General features: G+C 39.6%; 1 protein-coding gene across 1 annotated transcript; it reads right to left on the bottom strand.

Annotated features, from left to right (window-relative positions):
* Positions 1-13,153: 13,153 nt before the first annotated feature.
* LOC122659130 (WAT1-related protein At4g30420-like) lies at positions 13,154-15,378 on the bottom strand. The gene is made up of 7 exons (XM_043854278.1): positions 15,197-15,378; positions 15,045-15,113; positions 14,808-14,924; positions 14,461-14,695; positions 13,753-13,911; positions 13,493-13,644; positions 13,154-13,385 (listed from the first exon to the last, which is right to left on the bottom strand). The coding sequence occupies exons 1-7, from the start codon at positions 15,376-15,378 to the stop codon at positions 13,154-13,156; spliced, it is 1,146 nt and encodes a 381-aa protein (XP_043710213.1).
* Between the last annotated feature and the right edge of the window lie 4,551 nt (positions 15,379-19,929).

Below are 19,929 nucleotides of genomic sequence, written 5' to 3'. Positions count from 1 at the left end.
TCCTGAGTCCTTGGTTAGCTAGGATTTACATGTGGATTCAGGAATTGGGCATGAAACCACCCATAAAACCACCCTGTCTCTGAAATCTTATACTTAGGAGAATTAAGAGAGACCTTTTAGGGATCATTTCCTTTACTTATTTAACCCTGTTCTCCCTCTTTATTTAGGTTTAAAATTCCCATCTTGTGGCATATTACTTAATCGCGGCGACAACTTATAACTTCGAGTGATAACTTATATTGTGAGTGGGTTTGGTTGTTTGGGCTTGTTACTAATATTTGCATTATGTATCATGCTATTAGTATAATTTATTAAGCATGTTTGTGCATTTGTATACTTTATTAAATGATTGATATGATGATGTTGTGGTTGTTTTCTATTTCTTATCGGGTTACGGTGTCGATGAATGCCGGTGCTGAAGCCCCGGATTATAAATATAATATCTTTGATTGAATTTCATATTAAACTATATGTGCCGTGCCATGCTGGTACCCGGGTGCTAAACCAGATGAAAAGTTGATGCGCTTGGAACACCTCTCGGGACGATAGGACTTGCATGTAGTATATCAGCGGCTAGGACTTTGCACCCTTATGCTACGACCCTTATCAACAGGGGTTTAGGTGTTGGATAACCAGAGCCTGGATTCTATGGTGTGAGAGAGAGCCAGTCATGGTAGTGATGGTTATCAAGGGGTCTGCCACTGGAAAGTTTTGGTGGCTTTGTCCGACATAGGCCCCCAAGTGACAATTGAGGTTTCATTGTGGAGATGATAAAAGTGACCCACAGTGTTACCCGAGTTGTCATAGTAGCATATACCTTTGACTTAGTTGTGATGATAGGTGAAAATTTTATTTAACATATGCATGCATCATTGGACTATGTGATCTGTGTGTTTGTGCATCCCCATCCCCTCACTGGCTCAGTGGAGCTAACCCCCTCGTGTACACACTTTTTAGATTATGATGCAGGTGGCGGAGGAGCACCGTGATCGATGTCCTCAAAATGATGTTGCCTACAAGGCATAATGATGGTTGGGACTTGGTCCCTTTTTTGATTATTTTAGGGCTTAAAGCCCATGTATAAATATTTACTGTTATACCCTTGTTGATAGTTATTAGATGGTCATGAAAAATGTATTAAGTACAGTATTTATCATTTAGCCTTTGAACATCTTGTAACTATTTGATTTTATACGCTTCCGCAAAACTATTGATCTTTTGGAATGTAATATTCCCTTTTCGCACTCTGATATTATATTACTTTAATATTAGTTATGACTGTGCGTTGGGACACTGTGTCAGTGATCCGGGCACTTTAGTAGGATGACACGCGTCGTCCTAGTCACCCCTTATAATGTATTTTATTCATTGTCTGGAATAGGGGCATGACAATGGGCCACCTGCAACCTTTGTCCTAATTACATTGTTTGCTTTCGTCTCCTCTTTAGCAACCACAAGTGAACCTGTTATACCCGCATCTCGGGAGTATAATTAATTATTATTTCTTCCCCATGACGTGTAGTTGTCACTGCCACGTATGCTGGTGAGCTGTTCTCACTGGTGGTCAAACCCAACTACAAAATTATTGACCATGATACGGGTTTGCCTGTGGAGGAAACTATTCGGGGTCATGGGTGACGCACTATAGCAATGGAGAAGTAAGTTCTAGCCTTTAATTTTATTTATTTATCCTTTTCCTCGATGCCCTCGAAGTGCGAGCCAAGGTTTGGACCGCCCGGACTATTTTAGTTGAGTTGAGAATATTTTATTTGTGGGTCCCACTTGCCCTGGGGAAACGTGTGAAGAACAATTATACCTATATCATGGGAGCTCATCTTTTAATTAGGTTCTTTCCTAATTATAACAAGTGGGCAGGCCCATTAGCTTAAGCGGCCCATTGGGCTTAAGTGACAATTTAACCTAAGAGTCCAGCTAATTCTATTTGACCCAAGGTTGGGTATTCCTTTCTCTTACCCAAATAGAACTGATGGGTCAACCCATTAAGCCCTCTTGACCCATTAAACTTAGAGTACCCATTTAACTTGGGTGATCCATTTAACTTAAAGTACCCATTTGGCTTAATGACCCATTTGTCTTGGATCGACCCATTCAACCTATTTGACCCATTTGACTTGTGGGATCAAAAATGGGTTTTATTCTATTTCTTGCCCAACCAATTGGACCCATCCTTATTGGGTTCTTTTCTAATTAAAACCAATGGGTCAACCCATTTAGCTATTGACCCATTTAACTTAAAGGACCCAAGGCTCATTTTCTATAAATAAGACAAAGGGGGGGAGAAGCATTCATTTTCATTACTTCTCCCATCTAACCTAAATCGTGGAGGAGAGAAAGAGGAGAGAAAGAAGAAAGAAGAAAGAAGGAAAGAAGAAAGAAGGAAGGAGAAAAGGAGGAAGAAGGGTGGAGAATCTTGGTTGGAGGCTTGAAGACCACTTCTTGGAGCCCTCAACGTAGAGCACCACTTCCTTGGGGAAGGTAAGCCATTAAAACCCACCTCTCTTCATCTATTTTGGGTTTTGGGATTTGGGAAATGGGAGAGATTCGACCTAGGATTCTCTTGGAACCCAAGGAATCGATGGAACCTCTAAACCTAGACTATGGTGGAGTTATTTCACTCCATTACAAGCTCTAAGCCTAAGTCATCTCTTTCCATTTGAGAAATTTAGGGTTTCTACCCTATTATGTCCTAAATTAGGTTCTCTTTGTTTTTCCTCTTAAATCCTTGGGATTACATGGACCTAATGAGGTCTTAGAATCCTAATGGACCTAGGAGGAAGCTTTCTTGAAGCCTCCCTACCTTTAAACTCCTTGGAAAAGGAATCCCTGGTGAGAAACCTTTCAATTTTTGGTTCTGCAGGTATGTGGTTTTACATGTGGTTTCAGACCTGCAAGAAACCACCCTAAGATTACCTCCCTGAGGAGGCCCCTGGAAAGCTAGGATTTATGTGCGGTTTCATTTCCTGAGAAACCACTCCTGCAACTGCACTGGACTGAGACTGTCCTGAGCCCCTGGTTTCCTAGGATTTACCTGTGGTTGCAGAAATTGGGAATGAAACCACTCCTGCAACCACTCTACTTCTGAAACCTTGTACTTAAAGTGATTATGGGAGATCTTTTGGGGATCCGTCCCTTTACTTAATTAACCCTGTTTTCACTCTTTATTTAGGTTTAAAGTTTTCATCTTGTGACGTGTTACTTGATTGCGGCGACAACTCATAACATTGGGACATAACACATATTGTGAGTGGGTTTGGTTGTTTGGGCTTGATATTATTATTGCATTGTATATTATTTTATCATTATAAATTATTAAGCATGCTTGCGCATATTGCATACTTTTATATATGATTGTTATGATATTGATTGGAGATGCTTTACTTTGATGGGTCTCGGTGCCGGTGGGTGCCTGTGCCGGAACCCCGGATGCTATATACATTTATGAAGTAATTATGCTGAATGCCATGTTGAACTGTATGCGTCGTGCCGTGCTGGTAAGCGGGCACTAAACCAGATGAAAAGTTGATGCATCCGGATTACCTCTCGGGACGATAGGACTTGCATGTAGTATATCTGCAGCTAGGATTTTACACCCTTATACTACGACCCTTAGTAACAGGGGTTTAGGTGTTGGGTAATCAGTACACCGGATTCTGTGGAGGTGGGAGAGGCCAGTCATGGTAGTATTGGTTATCAGGGGTCTGCCACTGAGTGGTCTTGGAGGCTTCAATCGGCGTAGGTCCCAGGTGACAATTGAGGTTTCATTGTGGCGATAAGTTAAGTGACCCACAGTGTCTCCCGAGTTGTCACAGTAGCATATACCTCTGACTTAGTTTTGATGTTAGGTGGAAAATTTATTTAATATATGCATGCATCATTGGACTATGTGAATTGTGTGTTTATGCATCCCCATCCCCTCACTGGCTCAGTGGAGAGCTAACCCCCTCGTGTACATAATTTTTAGATTATGATGCAGGTACGGAGGAGCCGAAAGCTGTGTTAGAGGAACATGGCAATGGGTGTCCTTGTGACGATTGCGCCTACGGACCGTGAGAATTCTAGGGACTTGTTCCCCTTTTGTTTATTTTAGGGCGTAGGCCCATGTATAAATATTTACTGTTATACCCTTGTTGATCATTATTATATGGTAATGGAAAATGGATTAATTATAGTATTTATCATCTAGGCTTAGATCATCTTGTAACTATTTGATTTTATACGCTTCCGCAAAACTATTGATCTTTTGGAATATAATATTTCCCTTTTTGCACTCTGATATTATATTATTTTAATATTGATTATGACTGTGCATTGGGACACTGTGTCAGTGATCCTGGCAGATTAGTAGGATGACACGCGTCGTCCTAGTCACCCCTTATAATGTATTTTATCCCTTGTCTGGGATGGGGGCGTGACAGAGTGGTATCAGAGCAATGATGCTCTGCACCGACCACAGTCTCGCGGACTCTTGATTTACTCTCCACAATTAGGTTCTAAACTAAAAATCTTCAAGAACATAAATGATTGTGTGCAGACATAGGAGAAGACTGATTGTGGTGAAATAAGAACTTAGAAGATAATAGGCAACATGGAACTTAGGACTTGAACCATAGGTTGTTAAGCTACAACTATGTAATTGCTTGGTTAAGTCTGGAGTAGGTCATGGATGGGCGATTATATGTTATAATTCATAAACAATAATGAACCAACCACAATTATCAACAATGATTTAAACAAGAGAGAATTAAGCAAATACATAAAGATATATATAAGATAAATTAAAAATACCAAATGGTTCCAAATCTTCTTGGGAGGCAATCATATCCTTCCCATTTCAACATTCATGATTTCATCTATTCCAACAAAAACATATGATTCCATCCAACTCAATCAAGAGATACAATCTAAACACCATAATTGTTCCAGATTCTCTGCTTCGGCATAACTGTGCCTTTCCTCAAAATGCAAGATCCCATTTGTTCCAACTCAAAATATTTGATTATGTTCATCTCAGATTAAATATACAAGTCTATCATTTCTAAAAGTCCCCAGTTGTTCATCCTAAGACAAGAACTAGAAGAACTAATCCGGGATAACTTCAATTTATTGAGAGAAAGCTGGGTTAGACGTTGCACCACCGCCACCACCGCGACCAAGAAAGGTGTCGATGTCACCTACCCCTCTCTCGATACCCTCTAGGCGCCAAGTCTGGTTGGAGAGTTGCTTCGTGACCTCATCGAAGCCATCCACCACTCGCAGGTTCAGTCGCCTGATGGCCGTCAGAATGTCAGTACCTCCCACTTGATTAAGGTATAGGGATTCCTTCTAGGTGAACAATAGGTCTTCGCTTCCCCAATAGATACGTTAAGAATCCCCGCTAACTGTGCTATTGTGAAGGCTATAGGGACCCCCTTGACACATGAAACAACCCGATAATTTTGTGTGCCCAGGTTCTCGGTATCCAGATTTATATAGAAATAGCGAATGAGTTTCAAGTAGTATGGTTCAGGAAGGTTGAGAATGTTGGTCCACCCCAATGCCTCGAATCTCTGCCCCACCATGTAAGCTTTGAGATCATCCAACACTACATCCCGCCCTTCTACTATATTTTTGAAGCGGAAGTAGTCTTGGTAAAGTTCTTGGTCCTCTATCTTTTGAAACCATAGTGGATCTAGGACAGTTGGTGCAACTTGTTCAACGCATGCACGCTGTGTTCTTAGAGCCATTGATTGTTTTAACCTGCGACCAAAAGCCAAGATTGATAGCAAATTAGTACCTTGAATGCTAAGGCCTAAGTAGATGATCAATGTAAGGTTGTGAAGTTCAAAACCTAGCCCTTGATTTTCCCTTTCAAAGCAAATTAAATTACAGCAGGATTCTTAGGCTAGAAAATTTTGATTTTTATCAAATTGTGATCTAAGAAGTTTGGGAAAAAGGAAAGGCATGTCCATTATGTGAATAACATGATAAATAATGAAGATTCATGGTTATAATATGCCTAGGAAGTAATGTTTTATGCAAAATAGTGAGTTCAAGTAAAATATGGACTTATTTGATCTTGAAAAATGCTATAAACTTTAAAGAAAATTTTCAGATTTTGTGATTGGGAGATTGAATCATGAGAAACAAGTAAATATGGTTTGTGATAACTCAGGGAATGTAAACTAAGCCCTATCTAGTAAGACCGATTCATACATGGCAAAAGAGAAGAGGAAAATTTGATTAGGTTTTGGTTTTTCCAAAATCCAACCTAAATCCTTGAGTTAGATGCCAAGATTGTATGCAAGCCCTTGTATAGGTTGCTTATGGTGAGAAAATGGTTAAGATTAGGTTGTGAGTAACCTACCGAGCAAAAGGAAACAAAAACCCCAAGTTTTATAAACCTGAAATCGATTTTGGGGTTTCTCCTTGAGAGAAATCAATGGGAGAGGGAGAGATCTTACCTGAATGCGATTGGATGTTGTTGCGGAGTAATTTGGAGCACTAAAATCCACCAAGGAGTGAGGAGAGAGCAAGTACGGTCGCAGTTAGGGTTTCTCCGGAGCTTTAGAGTTATGTTTTGAAGGAGGGAAATAAACCTCTAAGTCGTGGGTTTTAAAATTTTAATTTTGGGCCATGCGGGTTCACCCGCGGATTCAATTTTGTGAAACCGACTGAGAATCCGTGAATTTCTGAGAACAAAATTTGGTTCTGTAAAAGCCCGAATTTACCTGTGGTTGCAACTTACTGAAACCACACCTAAAACTGCCCAAGCCAGAAAGGATTTTTGGCCCTGTTTGGTTTAACCAATCTATTTTTGGTGGTTGTTACCTCCATTTGATGTTTCCCTCGCCCCTCTTGTGGCATATCTTACCCTGGTAACTTAAGCTTTATGCTTGGCAAATAAAAGTATAGAAGTGAAATGTCTACAAGCTGTGAAAATTGTATTGTGACAAGAGTATATAAGGAAAATGAGACATGATGACCATAGGAAGATATTTGGACTGGAGATAAATGAATAAGATCAATGCACATGTAAAATCCATGTGAGATTCCTAATGCGTGGATGTGAATAATGAGATCAATGTGAACAACATATACTTTTGGCTACTTTACATTCCAAGCAATGTCAAACAAGCAAGTTATTGGATGAAAATATCCCAACAAGAGACAAGAATTATTTATCTGAGGAAAAGATGAAAGATTCTAAGGATTTTATCAATAATCATATATACAAGGAATATGCTTGAAGATAAGGCAATGCGATAATTTTCTATGAGATTTTATGGCATGTAAAAGAATTAGATTTGAATTTGGAGAGTTTTCTCAAAATATTTGAATTGAGGATTTTACCACAACCAAAACTTGAACATAATCCAAGTAATATTCAACTAGACATGACGAATATAGCAACAATCTCTAAAATGATTGCAAAGACTTGAAAATTTATAAAAGATGCAGTAATCAAACAAGGATCCAACAACTTAGTGCCATCGATCAAATAGGGCTTGATTACACCTAAAAACCCTAGTTCCAATCGGTTTGGTATGGATTTGGTGTACATGACCATGGGATTATAAGAAAAATCAAGATTTGATCACAACTTGAAATGATTCATCCCAAATCCAAGAAAAGAGGAAGTAGAAATAGGAAGAAAGTCATATCTTGAACAACTGAGAGTTGAACCTTGAGGCTTGAGATTACAAGAAAAATCACCCAAGGGAAGCTTGAACGGAAGTCCCTGTAGAGATTTTTCTCCCTGCGGTTATGTCCCTTTCTTTGGAGCCAAAAGTGAGTTTTAAAACTCGCGACTCTGTTTTGTTAAAATTCTGCAAAATGGATGAACGAACGGATCCACTTGTCGTGAATCCACTCCGCCCCAAAAAAAAAAAAAAAAAAAAAACTTGAAATTATCATTTTAAAGCTGTGCTGATCAACGAACGGATCCACACTCATGCGTCCATCCGTAGATCCGTTTGACTTACACCCTCTTGGCCATTGAGACTTCTGAGATCGGACGAACGAACAGATTCGCATTCCACATCCGCCCATTAGTCCGCTCTCCCTATTTTCGCGGAGGAGCCACGAACGCACCCGGAGTACTGACGTCGCTCGTGAGTCCACCCGATTTCTTTTAGGATTTTGAGCTTGTTTTGGAGACCTTTGACTACACTTATATGTAATGATTATGTGCCTATACCCTAGATCGGACACCCTTGTTGTGTGATCCATTTGTGGGAACCACCTAAGTCTAGTCAATACCTTGAATTGAAAGAGGTTAGGACTTGTACCCGACTGGGCCAGCTAATAAGAACTAGCAGGCATTGGTAACCGCTGTGACTCCTCTCTTACATAAAAGGAGAAGAGTTACCTTTGAGGATGAAGACCTTAGACCCTGTGAATTTAAGGACCCAAACCTTATGGGTAGGTACTAAGAAAGGAAAGTGATAGGCTGGTTTGGGCTGGTCTAGGTGATTGAGCCATGAAGGTCACATGTATTTGGAAGTCATTCATAACACCTCAAACTAGTGACGACTCTATTTGAACTTTACTTGGTTTATCCAAACCTTGTTTAGACTCATAGAGAAAGTCCTACACCGTGATTTGACTTTCCAAAAAAAAAAAAAGACTTAGTGAACCGTACCTGAGAACTTCTTGTTCTTGTGGATTGATCTAGATGACAGATATGTCTATAGGGATGTGAATGTAATTATTAAATTTATGCCTACATATTGGTGTGATAAATATATATAGATATACCGTAGAACCTTGGACTTGTGTGACTAGAGTGATTCTCTGGTACTACAAGTATGACTTACCTTGACCTTACTGTGAAACTAGTTGGAGCCCTGACCTGGTTGACCAAACCTTAGGGAAATGAATAATGAATTTAATGACCGGATAGGTTAAATTATGGAGACTGCTTAAAGAGTTGACTTGGACCAAAACTATTAAAAGGTTATTGGTTCTCGAAAGAGGACTGATGTGGATTCTTCCCTATGGGATAACTGTGTAGTAGATTTAAAGATTGTGAAAGCTAAAACTGAAGGATGTAACAAGACCTTCTCCAACGACAGATATGAATGGGGTAATGGATCACCAAATGCGTTCCCTCCGTACTAGGAGTGAACAATAGGAGATTCCATCAATATTCCAAATCATTCTAAAGTTGGGTTAGGTAATGAGACAACCAAAGGTGAAAGCCTTCAGAATGTGAACCCTATGTTTGGAAATGGACAGGTTAAATCCTGTAACTCAAGACTGACCAGAGTAGTGAAGGCTAGAGTGGTATCACCTGATCTGGAAGATCTAGGCAACCTCTGTTCCTTGAGACTTAACTTAGTAGTGGGAACCCTGTTTTCCTAGGGTTATTGTGAACCACACCCCTGTGGTAATGTGACCCTGTAAGGAAAAGAGAATTGTGGAACCTGACTTGCTGTGCCATGTAGGCACTGCCTCATCTTGACTCGACCTTTGACTTAGTTTAAGATGTGGGTGACTTGGGATGTTGTTATCCAACAACCCTTCTCACTTAAGCCCCTAGCTGCCTCAAATTTCGGGGACAAAATTTCTTGTAAGGTGGGGAGGATGTTATACCCGCACCCCGGGAGTATAATTAATTATTATTTCTTCCCCGTGACGTGTAGTTGTCACTGCCACGTATGCTGGTGAGCTGTTCTCACTGGTGGTCAAACCCAGCTACAAAATTATTGAGCATGATACGGGTTTGCCTGTGGAGGAAACTATTCAGGGTCATGGGTGACGCACCATAGCAATGGAGAAGTAAGTTCTATCCTTTAATTTTATTTATTTACCCTTTCCCTCGATGCCCTCGAAGTGCGGGCCGAGGTTTGGACGGCCCGGACTATTTTAGTTGAGTTGGAAATATTTTATTTGTCGGTCCCACTTGCCTTGGGGAAACGTGTGAAGAATAATTATACCTATATCATGTGAGCTCATCTTTTAATTAGGTTCTTTCCTAATTATAACTAGTGGGCAGGCCCATTAGCTTAAGCGGCCCATTGGGCTTAAGTGGCAATTTAACCTAAGGGTCCATCTAATTCTATTTGACCCAAGGTTGGGTATTCCTTTCTCTTACCCAAATGGAACTGATGGGCCAACCCATTAAGCCCTCTTGACCCATTAAACTTAGAGTACCCATTTAACTTAGGTGATCCATTTAACTTAAAGTACCCATTTGTCTTGGATCGACCCATTCAACCTATTTGACCCATTTGACTTGTGGGATCAAAAATGGGTTTTATTCTATTTCTTGCCCAACCAATTGGACCCATCCTTATTGGGTTCTTTTCTAATTAAAACCAATGGGTCAACCCATTTAGCTATTGACCCATTTAATTTAAAGGACCCAAGGCCCATTTTCTATAAATAAGACAAAGGGGGGGGAGAAGCATTCATTTTCATTACTTCTCCCATCTAACCTAAATCGTGGAGGAGAGAAAGAGGAGAGAAAGGAGAAAGAAGAAAGAAGGAAAGAAGAAAGAAGGAAGGAGAAAAGGAGGAAGAAGGGTGGAGAATCTTGGTTGGAGGCTTGAAGACCACTTCTTGGAGCCCTCAACGTAGAGCACCACTTCCTTGGGGAAGGTAAGCCATTAAAGCCCACCTCTCTTCATCTATTTTGGGTTTTAGGGTTTGAAAAATGGGAGAGATTCGACCTAGGATTCTCTTGGAACCCAAGGAATCGATGGAACCTCTAAACCTAGACTATGGTGGAGTTATTTCACTCTATTACAAGCTCTAAGCCTAAGTTATCTCATTCCATTTGAGAAATTTAGGGTTTCTACCCTATTATGTCCTAAATTAGGTTCTCTTTATTTTTCCTCTTAAATCCTTGGGATTACATGGACCTAATGAGGTCTTAGAACCCTAATGGACCTAGGAGGAAGCTTTCTTGAAGCCTCCCTACCTTTAAACCCCTTGGAAAAGGAATCCCTGGTGAGAAACCTTTCAATTTTTGGTTATGCAGGTATGTGGTTTTACATGTGGTTTCAGACCTGCAAGAAACCACCCTGAGATTACCTCCCTGAGAAGGCCCCTGGAAAGCTAGGATTTATGTGCGGTTTCATTTTCTGAGAAACCACTCCTGCAACCACACTGGACTGAGACTGTCCTGAACCCCTGGTTTCCTAGGATTTACCTGTGGTTGCAGAAATTGGGCATGAAACCACTCCTGCAACCACTCTACTTCTGAAACCTTGTACTTAAAGTGATTATGGGAGACCTTTTGGGGATCCGTCCCTTTACTTAATTAACCCTATTTTCACTCTTTATTTAGGTTTAAAGTTTTCATCTTGTGCCGTGTTACTTGATTGCGGCGACAACTCATAACATCGGGACATAACACATACTGTGAGTGGGTTTGGTTGTTTGGGCTTGATATTATTATTGCATTGTATATTATGTTATCATTATAAATTATTAAGCATGCTTGCGCATATTGTATACTTTTATATATGATTGTTATGATGTTGATAGGAGATGCTTTACTTTGATGGGTCTCGGTGCCGGTGGGTGCCGGTGCCGGAACCCCGGATGCTATATACATTTATGAAGTAATTATGTTGAATGTCATGTTGAACTATATGCGCCGTGCCGTGCTGGTAACCGGGCACTAAACCGGATGAAAAGTTGATGCGTCCGGATTACCTCTCGAGACGATAGGACTTGCATGTAGTATATCTGCGGCTAGGATTTTAAACCCTTATGCTACGACCCTTACCAACAGGGGTTCAGGTGTTAGGTAATCAGTACACCGGATTCTGTGGAGGTGGGAGAGGCCAGTCATGGTAGTATTGGTTATCAGGGGTCTGCCACTGAGTGGTCTTGGAGGCTTCGATCGGCGTAGGTCCCAGGTGACAATTGAGGTTTCATTGTGGCGATATGTTAAGTGACCCACAGTGTCTCCCAAGTTGTCACAGTAGCATATACCTCTGACTTAGTTGTAATGTTAGGTGAAAATTTTATTTAACATATGCATGCATCATTGGACTATGTGAATTGTGTGTTTGTGCATCCCCATCCCCTCACTGGCTCAGTGGAGAGCTAATCCCCTCGTGTACATAATTTTTAGATTATGATGCAGGTACGGAGGAGCCGGAAGCCGTGTTAGAGAAACATGGCAATGGGTGTCCTTGTGACGATTGAGCCTACGGGCCGTGAGAATTCTAGGAACTTGTTCCCCTTTTGTTTATTTTAGGGCGTAGGCCCATGTATAAATATTTACTATTATACCCTTGTTGATCATTATTAGATGGTAATGGAAAATGAATTAATTACAGTATTTATCATCTAGGCTTTGATCATCTTGTAACTATTTGATTTTATACGCTTCCGCAAAACTATTGATCTTTTGGAATGTAATATTTCTCTTTTCGCACTCTGATATTATATTGTTTTAATATTGGTTATGACTGTGCGTTGGGACACTGTGTCAGTGATCCTGGCAGATTAGTAGGATGACACGCGTCGTCCTAGTCACCCCTTATAATGTATTTTATCCCTTGTCTGGGATGGGGGCGTGACAGAACCTGCAACCTTTGTTGAGGCAATGAAATACCCCCAGTGGTGTGATATAGTGAAGGCCAAAATTGTGACATTACATGAGAACCGAACATGGTCACTTGTTCCTTTACCTCAACAAAAAAAACCAATTGGGTCAAAATGGGTGTTCAAAATAAAGCGACGTTCTGATGGTTTAATAGAACGTTATAAGGCTCACCTCGTAGCCAAGGGCTACAATCAGGTGGAAGGAATCGATTATCACGACACTTTTGCACAGTCGCAAAGCTTGAAACAGTCCGCACTCAAATAGCCCTTGCCTCTATCCAAAGATGGTTATTACATCAAATGGACGTTCACAATGTGTTCTTACATGGAGATCTCTACAAAGATGTCTACATGACACCACACCATGGATATCGTCGCAAGGGGGAGAATAATTGATTTCAGTACACAATCATAGGAGTTAATTAGGGACCAAAATGGGTGATTGACCCTTGCAATCTTGTATAAATTGGCACACTTGTATCTATGGAAACACACGAATTCCAATCCCATCTTCTTTGGGTTATACATTTAATAGTACATGAAAAAGCCCCTCCTCCCCCCTCAAGGATCAAATAAACAAATTGATCCACTATTGGGTCCTTGGAATTTCATTATTCACATCAGAAGAATTACCATGAGCCAAAAGGGGCTCCTCCAAATCTGATTTACCACTCTCTTTCAAGGGTTCATCAATCAAGATTGTCACAGTATTCATTGTATCGTGTATTGGGCCCACCTCTTCTTTGATTTCTTCAAGATCCTTAGCTTTACCCCAAAGCACAATATATAAACCAACCACCACAACAAAAGAACCTGCCAACCTGAATTGAAACAGTAACTCTTTTAGTGGCCTAAAACTAAGGATTCCTTTACCAAAAAAAAAAAAACACTAAGGATGCCAAATAAGAAAACCAAAAGATATTATTACCTTCCAATGAAAAGTTCTTCATGAAGAAAAATACAAGCGAAAATGGTAACTATAACAGTCAAAAGAGGATTGAACATCGCCGCGAAGAGAGGTCCTCTTTTTTGAATACACCATGACTGAACAGAAAAAGTAACTGCAGATGCTACGATTCCCTGTGAACCAACCATTCCAGTTTCATGCATGTTTATAGATTTAGTTTATACCCTTAAAGAACAGTGACCAACACTTGAACTGTTGTAGATAACAAAAGTAATACTTACAGCATAGATGCAAGATGAGATCTCAGAAATAGAATGTAGATTCCATGCACTTGGGTTTGGTTCTAGGAAGAAAGCAAGTGTTGCTGATTGTAGTGTTGACAAGAAGCACATCCAAGCACACAATGATAAGTGGTCAGGATAGCAAGCAGACATTGGGACCTGTTATTAGACCATAAAGAGCATGTTAGTGATCCAAATTGTTAATAGGAACCAGATATCGGACCCGGTTCAGAGCGCCCACCCGAGGCAGCAGCCCGTTACCCACGAGAAGGAGAGAGAGAGAGGGTCTGACCGACTCCCCCTCCTCTCCTTCCCACTCTGATTATGACTCTGCAAGGTGGGTGGGGGGGGGGGGGGCGCTTGAGTGATTATATAAACACCTCCAATAACCCTAAGGCCCCACAACCTGAGTTTAATTAATTCTCTCCTCTCACTCTTGTTCTCCAAGTATTTTGTGTTCTTTGTGGGATTCCATCTTTTCCCTAGAATTTATGGTGTGAAGTTCTCTGTGGAGAAGCTTGCGAGATATCTAGAGATTGCAAAAGATTGTGCATGTCAGTGGTACTAGTAATCAAAAAGCTTGGTTCTTGATCTCTTTCGCTACCTTCCCATATCCGTTCAGGTTAGATCCAAACTATATCCATGGGATTATTAATTTAACTTACACAAATAACTAAATAAATTGAAATTTTTTGGATGGCTAAATACCTGTAAAATCAGAAAAAATGACCAGCAACAACTGCTTCCAAAGAGAAGGAGACAACCCATTAGCCAATTCTCACCACCTCCTGAACTCAGAGTTAGGTCTTGGAATGGGAATATTGAAGTATTTAGGATCTTTGGGCCTCTTAACAATGCCATGGAAACAGCTCCACCAACACAGACTGCTGTCCCTACTGCCTTAGCCATGCTTCTCAGACTTCTAATATTCAGTTTCTCTAATCTGATCAGTTTATAGAACATGCATAACAATGAGTTAGTTACTAACTAGAAGTTATGTAGGTATTAGAGGATGCATATATGCATGGATGGGTTTTGATGGACTAATTAATTACCCTACAACAGTTGCCATCAGATATGTGATTCCGGGAAGCAGATTTGACATGGCACTTCCTGTTGATGGTGAGGCCAGATAAAGACCTTCAAAAAATATGTTCTGATAGATTGCCACACTGTAAATAAACCCAAAACAACACCAACCATCCAAATTAATCACAACATAGAAGATCCAAAACCACAAATTAAAAAAACCAATTAAAACTTGAATGTTATAGATTCCTGTACAAACATACCCAATAAGAGAAGCAATAAAAATCAAAGAAAAGCTTCTCAATCCCATAGAACTCCTGTTTGTCTTTTTCCTGCCAACAAAACAAAAACAATTCAGATTTGGGACGAGAGAGAGGGTGGAGAGAGAGAGAGAGAGAGGGAGAGACCCACCCACCTGTTAGAGAAATAAGCTACAGGTGCTATGACCAAAGTAGCTATTGCTTGCCTGTAAACAACAAAAACCTTGGGACTCATTCCCTCCAAAAGGGCAGCTCTGGTGAAGAGATGCAGACCTGCATAGGTAAACTGCAGTAACACCATGGCCATCGTAGGCATGTAATCTTCTAAACGACCCATATCTTCTATGTCTTGTTTTACTTACCAACAAATGATCGAAACCTCCTCTTCTAAGTTTACCAACTCAATAATGACCAACACATAAGTTTATTACAAGCATATATATATATATATATATATATATATATATATATAGAGAGAGAGATGTAGAAGATACTTGTTACATGGCTGCATGTTTCACATGTCCTTATAAAATTCTAAGCTGTTTTCAACGTGATTGAAGAGCATGTTGTCTTATGACTGGGGTAGGTTGGAAAAGGCCTAATACGTAGGTAAGCCTTTCGAGCATGTTTGTGTGTAATATTTAATGAATTCCCACACGTGATTTGTGTTGAACAGAGACCTTTATATAATTTTTTTGGAGCCGTGGGTTTTTTGTTTTTCAAATATAGAGTTGTTCTATGTAGAAGATACTTTTTACAGGGCATGTCCTTTATTATAAAATTCTTTACCGACAATTTTTGGTTCCCACTTACAATATACATTTTTATATTGATGTCAAAGTTCATCTTTACGACAGCTAGCGATAACATACGGATCACCAAAAATTCTGATAGGAATGAGAAGTTTGGAGAGCTGCACCCATGTCAAATGTTTCATGTGATATAGTTGCTTTACAAGAGAAGAGTTTCCATTCATGAATTGTTTGGACCGCACTATTAATGCATGTGCATTAATAATCCCAATTATATAGTTCTTTATTTACTTATAAATTTCAACTCATACGGAATGGTAAAAAAAAAATCAAATATAAGAATAAATAACAAAGAATAATCCTCAATAAATTTAAGGCGTGCAATGTACGGCCTCTGTGCCTAGACACAAGGCCACATGAAATGACCGTTGTGTCTCCATAAAAAGGAGAAAATCTCTAGGAATGTGGCGCTCATGTTACGCAACCCTATGCTTGAGCATAGTAAGGACCACGCACTGTACACATACACAACCAGGTAGCTTTCGATCTCCTTCCCATAAATTTATCATCCGGTGTTTACCTTAGATCCTACTTATCCACACAGTTGGAAATTACCATGTCAGATGCCCTACATTGCCCAAAATTTGATGGAGTGTGTTGACAGTGTTAGATTTAAAATATATTTTGTTTTATTTTAAGTTTCAAAATTTTTTGATTGCTTTGTTATGGTGTGGGACCCATGTGATCAAAGAAGTAATTCCAAAGGTTGTAACATTCTATGGGTACCCTAAAGTCTATTCATGGTCACTATCATGAGTGGGAAGGTGGGTCAAGGATATTGAATGAGATTGATTTCTCAATTCATGGCCATAGGTGATGTCTCTCCCTTTATGGGTATTAAGGCATTTATGGTCCTTAGTGGAGAATGACCATTTTATGGGGTTTTAAGGTCTTTATGGTCTTAGTGGAGAATGAATGAATTTTAAGGTCATTCATGACCCTTAGTGGGGAATGACCATGAATTTGGAATTAACCTCCAATTCATGTCCATATTCATGCCCATAAATCTTATTCTTCAATTTGGTCATAAGTGGATGGTTATTCTTGAGAATTCCAAGGGAATGCAAGGATTGGTCTTGGGCCTATATAAACCCAACCAATTGCTTTGTAAGAGACATCTTTGGATACATGTTCATGCCCATACTTAGCAATCACTAGGAGTATTATTCTCTCTCTCTCTCTTTTCTTCTAAGTGTGTTAGAGGGTTGCTGTGTTGAAGCTCTTGGCTCCTTCAAGGGACTAGAAGGACTGCTTCATCTTCTAGTTGGAGGTTGTTTTATCTTGGGGTAGTGGTGCAGAACACTCCTTGGCAGTAGGAAGCATCAATTACCTTAAAGGCAGCACCACAAGTGTGACTCAACCTCAAGCTTGTTCAAGTTGTTGCGGGTGTGGTTCTACATCAAATTCAAGCTTTGGTCTTCTCATTTCAGCCAAAGGTCAAGCCTAGTTTCTACTACTTAATCTATTGTATTGCAATTCGTGTTGTTTCAATTATTTGTAAGGAATTGTAATACAATTACCCAACAGACAGGCCTACCAACTTGGATATTCTACTAAAATTTGGGATATTAAAAAAACTTCATGGGTTATCATGTGTAAGCCCTTTTCATCACCTCCTGTCACTTTTCATTGATGATTTGATAAGATAACCAACCAACCATTGGCCGGATAGATTTGAGACTCTCTTGATAGAAATTGATTTGATTTTAAGATTAATTGTGCTATACAAGGCATGGTCCATGTCTTACTCTTACCTTGGGATGTAAAAGGATATTTGAAAATTCATATTCGATCCGCGTTCGTATCCGTTTAGGAGAATTCGAATCCGTCCGAAACTAATCGGATACGAATATGAAAATCCCCTTATCCGATCGATTATTATCCGATTCGTTTAGTAATCCGACAGTAATAAAATATCTGGAATATATTTCTATGTTCGTCTAGCCTTTTAAGTTACCTTATTGGATTTTGTTATCTTATTTTTATAAATTTATAAGTTAAGATAATTTGATTCTTTTTCTAGATTTTCTATTGGTTTATATATATTGTTTTATGCAATGTGATACATGAAATCACATATCTATTAAAATAAATACAAGATCAAATCAAAAGTAAAAAACGTAAAAAAAATTCAATGACTAAGAAGAGTAGAAGAAAGGATAGTTTCTGAACTCTCAAGTCTCAAACCTAACCCTCATTCTAAAAATGGTAAAGATGTCAACGCATAGTCGAAAATTCGTATTCGATCCGTGTTCATATCCATTTAGAAGAATCTGTATTCAAAAAATCATTATCTGGAAATTATCCGAATCCGTCCAAAAACCAATAGGACTATCTGACTGAATTCGATCCGTTTACATCCCTACTCTTACCGGCCAGCTGTGGATTAGTTCAAAATATATTCTCTAGGGCACCACGTTGGTCCTTAGGTGGCGCAAGAGATGCTCTTATTATAATTTGACGATGTATGCTCGATGGCTATCCATCACGAGTCATGACCGCTACGTACAACACCCAATGGCAAAACCTTTTCGAACCTTGGAGGATAAGACCGATGGTCGTTTGTGGGTATGAGTATTGTTGTTGCCTACAATACCTGGCCCATAGTCTCACATAAGGCCCATTAAAGATCTTCAGATCCATTTAGCCCATCTAGAAAAGGTATGTGACTATGTTGGGTGCTCTTCCTTTGGGGTATGTTATCCCTCATCCAGGCCCATGAGAAAATGTGTTGGATGGACCCATAATTTCAGCTGGGCCGATCGAGGGGCACTTTTACTCTCATCATGATGGGTTGGTTATGCCCATTTTGTTTAATTAGGACACTCCTTTTGGTTTTGACTTTGGGGAGTGTCGGGGTCCCAATCTAATTATGTTTGGACCTCCCTCCGACGACCCTCTGATGAGCATTATTGCCAATTTCTCTCTATCTCGCGCATAATAATTGTTTGATACTGTGAATCTTACTTATCCTTTCTATTAAATCTTTCTTGTGCCTGACTTGTGTCAATGGTGACCCTTTAATTTGATCATCAGTCCATTTTGTGGCACAAATTAGCTTAACTCAAGCGTTTGATCAGTTGCTTGCCCTTAGCTCGTTGTTGGGATTTTAATGAAGTCCTCGATCAGCCTCGATGAGGAGGGTGCCATAAGTGTTTTTGTCAAATATCTAATTCTACATACTTAGGCTATAAGTGAATGTGCAATGATAGATAGCCATAATCGTACTCTCTGCATGCCTTTTTTTCATTTAATGAAATTTATTTTGCTACGTTTCAATTCAAATCGGGGCTTTGAGATTTAATGGCTTAATTATAAGCCATATTATATTTTCCAATTTCATTATAGGATACTATTGGGGCAGATGTTTCTCTAGCTCAATGGCTGTTTTATACATGTGATCATATGGTTAAATGTTTTAATGAGATCATTATAATTGTGCTTATCCATCCCCAAACAATAAAACCCCTGTGAGATGAACCATTTCCGCCCCCATTAGCTTATACACGATTATTTACAAGATTATTGCAAAAGGTTTCGATCTTAAGCCTATTTTGAATTCATTGATTAGCCCATACCAATCTGATGTATCCCTTTAAGAGGGCCATCTATGACAATGTATACGTAGCCCTTAAGGTGCTACATCATATGAAGATCACCTCAAAGCGTAAAGTTGGGCTCATGGCCCTCAAGTTAGACTTTTCGAAAAGGCCAATGATAAAGTAGATCGAGTTGGCCATTTTAGAGCTCGTGCTCTATAAATTAAATTTGGCTTTCTTTCATCATACTTGGACAAATTGAATTGGATAATGCAGTGTGTGACAACTTTGTGCGTTATCACATGAAGTTTTAAACCCATGGTCACATCAATTCCATATTTTTCTTGTCTCGCAAAAATCTGAGATCCATTTTTATATGCTTTAGTCCCCATGGCCAAGTATATATATTGTTTGTTTTATGAAACATTTGTGTAGTGGAAATAGAGATGAGTTGTTGCACAGAGATGCTAAAATGAGGAGTGACAAGAAGCTAGAGATGGTTCACAAGCCCTTAATGCAATGCCCCCATCCCGATAA

This window comes from Telopea speciosissima, chromosome 4 (assembly GCF_018873765.1).
Source record: "Telopea speciosissima isolate NSW1024214 ecotype Mountain lineage chromosome 4, Tspe_v1, whole genome shotgun sequence".
Lineage (NCBI taxonomy): Eukaryota > Viridiplantae > Streptophyta > Magnoliopsida > Proteales > Proteaceae > Telopea > Telopea speciosissima.
This window is presented reverse-complemented; position numbering and strand designations above follow the sequence as displayed.